The 9,685-nt window shown below is 39.9% G+C and overlaps 2 protein-coding genes across 2 annotated transcripts in view; one reads left to right on the top strand and one right to left on the bottom strand.

The window, feature by feature from the left end:
- Positions 1-437, bottom strand: part of LOC123984466 (pollen-specific leucine-rich repeat extensin-like protein 3) — a 2,552-nt gene extending 2,115 nt beyond the window's left edge. Inside the window, exons 1-2 of the mRNA XM_046071377.1 lie at positions 270-437; positions 52-160 (exon numbers count right to left, since the gene is read on the bottom strand). Coding sequence (XP_045927333.1) covers positions 52-160; positions 270-354 — 194 coding nt within the window. The 5' untranslated portion in view covers positions 355-437. The remainder of the gene's footprint in view (positions 1-51; positions 161-269) is intronic.
- Positions 438-4,989: 4,552 nt separating this feature from the next.
- Positions 4,990-9,685, top strand: part of atp6v1ba (ATPase, H+ transporting, lysosomal, V1 subunit B, member a) — a 61,508-nt gene continuing 56,812 nt past the window's right edge. The window contains exon 1 of the mRNA XM_046070899.1: positions 4,990-5,200. Coding sequence (XP_045926855.1) covers positions 5,092-5,200 — 109 coding nt within the window. The 5' untranslated portion in view covers positions 4,990-5,091. The remainder of the gene's footprint in view (positions 5,201-9,685) is intronic.

The following is a 9,685-nucleotide window of genomic DNA, read 5'->3' as shown; positions in this document are numbered from 1 at the left end:
CAAATTTTCATCATCCATTTAGAAGCAGTAGTTCAAAATCAATAGCCTCACCTCTTTTTGCGCTTCCCCCTTCCAGTCTTCACTGTAGAATCGGACTCAGTTGGTACATCAGTGTTTTGCTCATACTCCACTAATTTTCTGCGGGCAATTTCATACGTAGCTTTGGAGACAGACAAATGAGTGGCAATTAGTTTAATTCAGAGCTAATTTAAACCGAACCAACAGTGAACTCAACATGTCAAATAATCTCATACAAATAGACACATTACCGACTTTTCTCTTGACAGTCAACTTGTATGTCGCCCAGTCAGTGTGAGGGTCCTGTTGCTCTATGACCGCCTTTGCCATGTTCATCCTTGTTGATTTAACTTCTCCCCAGTTGTTCCTTGAAAGCCCTCAAAACACGAAAAGCTGTGAAGTGATAAATATGGTAGTTTCTTCTTTGGTTTGAAACATTAAAAGGTATGCAACAGGACGGACCGGTTTTAGTCTCGGCATTTGTCCTCCGACTGCAACTGCTAGCGCTTTCACCGGAAAAGAGTTTACCCTACTTCCAGTCTCGACGGCCATTTTTGTGAAATAGGCCTATTGATTTCTTTTAATATGCGCGAGGGAAAGACTGCAAGACAGCGCTCTTTGAAGACGGCGAGAGTGTGCGTGCACGGCCGGGCGAGGCTCTCTCTCTCTCTGATTGCCTCGGTAGTGTTGTTTGAATACGGTGTGGTTGCGCGCGCGCTCGAGGCCGGCCGGCTCTATTTCTCTCTGCTCGTTCTTAACTTATATGTGCCCAGGAGTCATTCACCGATCAAATGAGGCTTCATAATAGGTACATGAAAATATGGAACTTTGGAAAACACCGACGATTAATCCAAAATAAACAATTCACACGTTGCCTTGATGTAACAGACAAATAAATTTATGTATATAAATGAGTCCCTTATTATTACTATGGAAACCCCTTCCAAGTCGCAATTTGTTCCATAGTGAAGCAGTTAAAAACTCTACTTCTCTGACTGCTCGCGCGCTGCAGCGGCCATGGGATTCAAATCCTCCACCGATAAAACATTGCTGACATGGACTTCCATCAGTGTTTTTAACTGTAAATTCAATAAGTGCAAACATTAAAATGCAACCAGCTGGTAAAAGTGGAGAAATTGTTTAACAGCTTGCAATGCCTTGCTAACAGCTCCACAACCAATCCTTCTTAACAATATATTAAAGCCAGCCACTCAAAATAAGCTCAACATATGCATAATATTGGCTTAACTTAATAAATTAAACTCGCATGTTCAACGCAAGGCTTTAACCAGGTTTAATTACCAAAGCTACACGGCTCACGTAAGTTAAGTTAACTGGTTTACCTTTGCTAAAAGCTAAGTTATGGCCTCAACTGTAACGTTACTTTCCAAAAAAGCTTGGTTAACATGTCATACAGTAAATTCTTCCCGTTTATTATACACTAAAGCAGATTCTTACCTGTCTTTGTCCACACACAACACCGTTATGGGTCCTTCCTCAACGGACAGCAGACACGAAGGCGCCAAATTGTTGCTGGGCAAAATTTTGCTCGGTGATGGGGGTGGAGCTTTCCGGATGTGCGCTGCACTGCTAACGGTTTTAAAACATTTTGTGGGGAACTGTGGCAAACTCTGTTCAAATTCATATAGTGCTTAAAAAAACATTATTAAATTGACATTGCTTCAAAAATCTAAATAGCTTAATAGTCGTATGCAATTTGTATACAATTTGGACCTAGTGGCTTTTTAAATAAAATAGCATCCATGTCTGACATAATCAATTTTGAATTTGGTGTGGAGCCCAGCCCACTTAGTTTAGCCCATTTACTGCCCATGTGGGGCCCAACAACAAAGCCCACTCTGAGCCCATGCCCAGCAGAAGCCCAACCAGCCTAAGTGAGGCCCATGTGGGCCCCAATTAGACGTGTTTGCAGGGTAGTGACAGAACCTACTGTAGAAACATGGCGGCGCAACATGGCGACGTCCATGGAAGGGGGGATCCGCGGTTATGTAGATAGAAATGTCTCATTCTAAGGTAATAAGAACATAATGGTTTATTATGTCTTTATACACCACTGAAAACATAGTAATGGATCTTATATTACCTTTCTGTCAGTCGATCCTCAGAAATATTACACACTGAACCTGTAATAAATTAACTTTTTACTGCTTTATTGTCAATGGGCTGTAACCTCACTTAGAAAATGAAGCACATGCCTGTTTCTCTGTTGCTTGGAACAGCCACTATTCTGATTCTTATGTGAAGGTATCGGGTCGGGATGTGGCCCTGTGCATGTTCCCGGCGTCTCTCTGACTACAGTGCAGCTAACGAAATGCAGTCCATTAACACTCCCAGCACAGCTCAGACTCCAACACAAACATTAATTCCAGTAAGGATAAAAACAAAGTATTGTTTTAGTTGGCTAAAGATAGATAACATTAGTTTGCCTACTAACAAAAACATGGATTTATTCATCTCGTACTAACTTTAGTAGATTGTAACATATCGGGTACAGAACTAATCTGCAGATGCTCTGGGTCAAGATGAGACCAAACATGTCTATGGATGTCAGTTTTTGAGCCATGACAAAGGCCAAAATGTTCCCTGCAACAGATGAGGGATGCCTTGTTTTTAGCCAACTGATAGTCAGAAATGCCTTCTGCTATGTTGTAACACTCTGTCAATAATATAGGCTTTTCAAAAAATTGTTAATCACAGCAACCACAAGAGGTCCTTGAGCATTAGAGATGTGCATCTCTATCACTGAGGCCAATATGTGTGCATCTCAATGCATTGGCAACAATCTGATACATTAAAGATACATTAGCAACTACCAATGTGGGACAATACGATTCATCCCATTGCGATTCAACACGACGCAAAAGAATAAGCATAAGCTATACAATTCAAAATGTCACAGAGACTTAGATTTTATTTGATTGTATTGATAGAAAATTAACTTAATCATAATAACTTTATTTATTTATTATTTATTTATTATACATATTTATTTCTCTAGTGCTGCCACTTTGTAAGCATCTCATTTATGCAGTTTCTTTTGACCTCTTTCTTCTTTTTGAAGATAAAATAAAACCTAAAACCAGTCCCTCTTTCGTATCCTGTCTCCAGTTACACTTTTATAACCCCTCACACATTTAACATTTAAACAATTTTAGGAAGTTGAGCCACTCTAGGCTAATGTCTGGCGGAGATAATAATAAGATAATTTTACTAATTCATATTAAACATATTGATTTGTGCAGCTTTAACGTTATAGAAAGTTTTTGGTTATGGTTTAAAAAAGAGACCTGTCTACAGCAGGGTGTGATCTCTGGTCATGAAGGCCAGATGTACTACACCCTTCCACCATCCCAATCACCACACTCTTACTTACTTACAGTACAGTACTTGGTTAATAGTGTATGCAGAGGAATCACTCAATATGATTGTAGGAGTACTAGGCTGAATTTAACATACAGTTTATACATTAGGACAATGTGTGAGCCCTTTAAAACAACAGCAGACATACAAAATGAATGCATGAATATTATGATACCTATTTGCCTAGATGGTTGGATCTGAGGAGTTTGAGGGAAATCACCTTTTCTAAAATGAGGGCACTGCTCCTGTAGGCAGAAACCCTTCACTTGCATTAATTTGCTATTTTTTGCATGCAGCCTGAAACATTTGGATGAGCTCTCTAGGGGCTGTCATCAGCTTCACCATGGCAGTGCTTACCACTTTAATCTGTAGTGCTTTTCCACCATCAGAGAGCTGTGCTTGTCTGTATGTGATGTGTGACTGCCTGTGTGTTGGTTGTGCAGGGGGCATGGTTCAAAATCATCTTCAAACAGTCGCTTACAAGCTATTGTGCAGAACATGCTGCGTCAAATGAGAATGGATCAGAGCTTTAAAAATTAGAAAACAGGAAACTAAGAGTTTTTAAGGGGAAAATGTGTGCAATCATGTAATTTTACCTGTCACTCAACAGTTCACTCACCAGGACATTGTGCTGGTGAACGTGCATGTGTGACAGACAGGGAATCACAGAGAGAATGCACATATATATTAGATATAGCAGAGGCATCCAAGCTACAAATCACTGAGCATTTCACTCAGATTCTAAATATCTTACTATTACCTACAACTATTTCTTGTTTCTTATTTTATAAGTATATTTTGTCATATGTTAGTAAGAAGCATCCCTGTTTTCCGATAAGCTGTTGATGCTGCCTGCAGCTAATACCCAATTCTTTTTTTTTAAGTAAACATAATGTAGGCATATGTATGCTATTTCGGCTGAGAACCTTAGTCTATGTCAACTATAGAATAAACTGTCCCCCAGAACAAATCTAGTAATTTAACTTGTGAGCATAGAACCTTACATTTGTGTGGGCTGGGTGATGATTGGTGTGGCTTCATATCAGTTGTAAATATTGGAATTCAATGTTTTTAGATTCCAAACTGTGTGTGGATTTATAACTAATGTTTGATGAATGCATTTGAAATTGCACATATAGCCTACTAAAGATGGACTGTGATGTGGTGACCACTGTCTTATTTTTTTGTTGTGTGCTATGAAAAAAAGCATTCTGATATGCCATGACACAATATCTGTTGTGAAAAAGGCCTGTGTACCTGTCAGATGCAGCAAGAAAATGGCAAAAATAAACTTAAAAAAAAAAAAAACATTTTAATATTTACCCCCAAAGTCACCTATCAAGAACCCCAGACTTCTTTTCCTTCCAAAGAAACACGTTCCAATAACTGGATGTCATAGAACAACGGTGTTTATAGTTTTATTTATTGTTATACTGTCAAATGTTTGCATACACACTATGCTTTGGCAACGTGTTTGGATGAAAAAGTAATGCGAATTTCCCTTCTTAACACTGTTATATATATATATATATATATATATATATATATATGTTCCAGCCCCTTTCCATCAAACATCCGGTTCCTCAGTGTCACATGATCACCGCTCTGCTATCATTCCTGTTATTCAGCACCAGTTAGCAGAACACAACCACCAACGTTAGCTTTCTCAGGCTCTCTTTTCCTTATCCGACGATGGCAACATTGGTGGCAAACAGGGCGATGGACGTCAACGGCTTGGCAGCAGCTGCGAGGACACACACCCAGGCTGTGACCAGGAATTACATCTCTCAACCCAGGCTAAGTATGTGATGTTACCAGGCTGCTGGAGGTAGCTGCAGCTGTTAGCTAGTGGCTAACAAGGTTGTTGTGCTACATTCAATGACAAGCGAACAGTGGGGAATGCGACTAATATCGCCATAATATATAGTTTAAATTAAGCTTTTAGTAGTAAAATAAACCGACAAAATACAATTTCTGTTACATTGGAAAAGTTTACCCGGATCCAGGACAGTAATGTATTGCATAAATAGTAATATTTCGATCCGGAAACTTGTATCAGATGACTGATGATGGATTTGGTTTCAATAATTTCCTGAATTCTGAATTGTAGTAATGACGTTAACGTTACTTCATTTCTAGAAATCTTTTAATTTCAGTACTGGGACTGTTGGTTTGTAAAGTTATCAAACGTGTGCTAAGACTGACAATATTTAAGAAGGAAGCCATGGCGTTTGATAATAGCATTATTCCCAGTGAACATAAACGCAGCATACGGGAGCAGTAATGTTAGCTAACGTTATTTAACAAGCTATGGAGCTGCGTACTGGGAATCACGACAATTAAATAAACCAGCTGTTTTTACAAAGGCTATTAAATTCGATCTGTGGTTACAACTGAGTAGTATTCATAAAATAAGCTACACGTATGTATTCGTGTCAAAACCAGCTAACGCTAAGCTAGCACGCTAACAGTGGCTAAGTTAGTCCGTCGTTGAGTCGTCCTTTACCATTTTTAGCTACACCTACTTGCATTAATTAGCTTTACCAAGCACAGTGTACATATAAGTCGTATGTAAATTTCATATAGGGAGAAATACACCACTGTGGCTGTTGTTATGACTGCGTAACGTTACTACAAACTGAGCATTAATACCAATCCGACAGAGCGTCAGTAGCACCGTCGATTACACTGCAGGCAGTCAGCTGACTCGGATGAAAACCACACGAATGAATGACACACCATGCAACTATGTTTTCTTTAATGTGTTGAGATTTGAACATCTAGCGCATGCTGTACTGCCTTTAAAGCGTCCTTACTATGGTCACATTACTGTGTGGCGCTGTTATAAACGCTCTGCTTCTAGCACAGACTGGTGACAGATGGAATGCTGTCTCGTGACATGGTCACATGTTGTGGTGTTGACTTGGCCAGACATCCTGATGGAAAGAAAGGTGCATTTTGTTTGAGAGTTATAGCTACAGTTGTTGACAAAGCTTAGTAAAGCTATCTGATAGAATACTTCAGGAAAGATAAAATCACATTTTCAGAAATATTAGGTTTTTTGCTGCCATAAATGTTGTCATATTTTCTAATGATGGAGGGGTGGGGGGCCCGTCGGTGAAGGGGTATTTTTCAAACAATAGTAGCTTAGGTTATTTCTTATTTCACCATTTTAATTCTTCGTCATTCTCCACCTTGTTTTGGTGATTTTTCACTAGCTTAGGCTACTTGGATCTGCACCCTTCCCCTTCACTTCTCTTTTCCCCACACATGCACATACCTCTTCTTGTCTCTCTCTCTCTGTGTCTGCCCTGCTGACTTACTCCGTCAGCAGTAACTTTTATAAATTCGCCTAAAAGACGCAGAACTCATCTTTTGGATTTTTCTACCCATGATTTTGTTTTCAGCAGCAGGTGCGCTGCATGTGGAGGAGGCTTGTTAATGACGAAGCCTATCAAAACGACAGAAACAAACATGGTTGCTAATGAATCATATCTGCACTGGTGTATTCACTGTCACTTCACCTGGTTTGTGCTTGTAAAATATCCACTGTGTCTGCATCTTGTAACGGACTTGTAACTAATGGAAAGAACTCTGTGTTGGTCTGCAAAATGCTAAAATGCGTTGCAGATTATACCTGGGCGGCCGTTCAGATACCAAGTATCTGTGTGCGAAACCTACGTCCCCATCATCTCGTAAGGTCCAAATAGCAGCCGCCAATCTCGCTGCAAAACATGAGAAAAAGAGAAACCTCAGCAAGTGCGAGATCGAGATGCTGATTACTGAAGTGGAGGCGAGAATACATCATTTATTGGATGGTTTGAACTAGGGCCCCACTGTGTGTTCATGTACTTTCCCCTTAAAAAAATACTACCACATGTGTTGTCACATGACTCCGTCCCGTCCAGTCCTGCTCATCTTGAGGCAGACTGGAGTATGAAGCACAGGGAGTTGTTAACCAGTGCTAGCAGCCTTCACTTTCCAGCAGTTGTGGAAACAACAGACAGACTTTTATTAACGGACACAGTGACCTACACTGTACATTTACAGCCAGAAGACAACTTACTCAGTTGCTTTCACGGTCACGTTCTTGCAGTGTGAGTGAAAATCATTACTTGCCTACCGCATTGCCGTAATGATCATGTAAAATTTAAGTAGCGGTGCTCATTCATTAAGCGCCATGCGCCAAATATAGGAGAAGCATTTCTCTGTTATCAGAATCAGAAGGAGCTTTATTGTAGGGGTGGGAATCACCAGAGGCCCCACGATACGATATGATGATATTTATGTTGCGATTCAATTTTATTGCGATTTAAAATATATTGAGATATATTGCAATTTATTACCCTTTTCCAACTTCCAATTAGGTCCCTAAAGTCAAACTTTGTCAACATCTGTTTATCTAAAAAGTTCTGTACTTGCTTGCCGGTACATCAGTGCCTACCACTAGGCTAAGGTGTCGTGTTTGTATGTGTATGTATGCTGTTTTGTCTGCAAAGTTGCAATGTGCACTATTGGCCCTAGAAAAACTTCTCCTTGGAGAAAATAAAGTTTATCTCTCTCTCATATCTCTAATAGTTATTAGTCTTATAGCATATTTACAGTACAACCATGTCAGTGAACTATGAGGTACCGAAACCAAAATAATCATTCATTAATCGTAATGGAGGAAAAATGTTCAATTAATCATGATTTAGATTTTTGGTCAAATCGTCCTAGTTTGAAGTCTTGGCTCAGCAACAAACGCAACACGACGGAGTGGCTGAGTGTCACTATGGCAGTCATGCAGCCAGCTCAGACTGGCACAATGGCTGAAATAAAGAAAACATGGTCGACACAAAGTGGATGTCAAAAAAGATGGAAAAAGAGTTTTTCTGATACAGAAATTGAGGTGTTTGTAGGGTAGAAGTTAGAAAGCACATATTGATTGATTGCAGCTTGTTCACAAACAAAATAAAATGCAGCAATTATAACAGAATTATATTATTTACTTACTTTGTTAATTTACACAATATGTGCAGATGGTGAAGATGTGCCCGGGTGAGTCATGTCGTGTTCGCTGCAGTGTTTTCACGCACAAACTAAACTGAAAACTATACAGTTTTTAGAAGATATTAAAACTCTGCAATTCTTGCAATGTTATTTGATGTTATCTTTGTATTTTTACAACAGATGATGATAATTCCATCAGTTAGCTGAGTTAAATTCTGAAAAGGACTCAGTAGCTGAATTGCTGACGAAATATTTATCAGATGGGATTTGAGATTTGAGCTGGAACTTGGCTTATGTGTTTTTACAATTTAAAGGTGCAATATGAAATAGTTTTGTGTGATATCAAGTGAAATTATACACTCACCGGCCCCTTTATTAGGTACACTTGTTCAATTGCTTGTTAACACAAATAGCTAATCAGCCAATCACATGGCTGCAACTCAGTGCATTTAGGCATGTAGACGTGGTCAAGACAACTTGCTGAAGTTCAAACTGAGCATCTGAATGGGGAAGAAAGGGGATTTAAGTGAATTTGAAGGTGGCATGTGTCGTGGAAATTATATCCCTGGTGAGAGGTTGAGCAAATAATTGAGTTACAACAAACCGTTGTCTTAAGAATTTATTTACCAAAACAGAGAAGTACTACAACACAAATCAGCTGGACCAGAGGTTCAGTCTCCTAGGACAGTCACTAACGTCTGGCCCAGAGCACAGGGATGTACAGGGGTTGGACAATGAAACTGAGACGCCTCTCATTTTAGTGTGGGAGGTTTTATGGCTAAATTGGACCAGCCTGGTGGCCAATCTCCATTAATTGCACATTGAACCAATAAGAGCAGACTGTGAAGGTCCAATTAGCAGGGTAAGAGCACAGTTTTGCTCAAAATATTGCAATGCACACAACATTATGGGTGACATACCAGAGTTCAAAAGAGGACAAATTTTTGGTGCACGTCTTGCTGGCGCATCTGTGACCAAGACAGCAAGTCTTTGTGATGTATCAAGAGCCACGGTATCCAGGGTAATGTCAGCATACCACCAAGAAGGACGAACCACATCCAACAGGATTAACTGTGGACGCAAGAGGAAGCTGTCTGAAAGGGATGTTCGGGTGCTAACCCGGATTGTATCCAAAAAACATAAAACCACGGCTGCCCAAATCACGGCAGAATTAAATGTGCACCTCAACTCTCCTGTTTCCACCAAAACTGTCCGTCGGGAGCTCCACAGGGTCAATATACACGGCCGGGCTGCTATAGCCAAACCTTTGGTCACTCGTGCCAATGCCAAACGT

This window comes from Micropterus dolomieu, linkage group LG15 (genome assembly GCF_021292245.1).
Source record: "Micropterus dolomieu isolate WLL.071019.BEF.003 ecotype Adirondacks linkage group LG15, ASM2129224v1, whole genome shotgun sequence".
NCBI classification, from domain to species: Eukaryota; Metazoa; Chordata; class Actinopteri; order Centrarchiformes; family Centrarchidae; genus Micropterus; species Micropterus dolomieu.
This window is presented reverse-complemented; position numbering and strand designations above follow the sequence as displayed.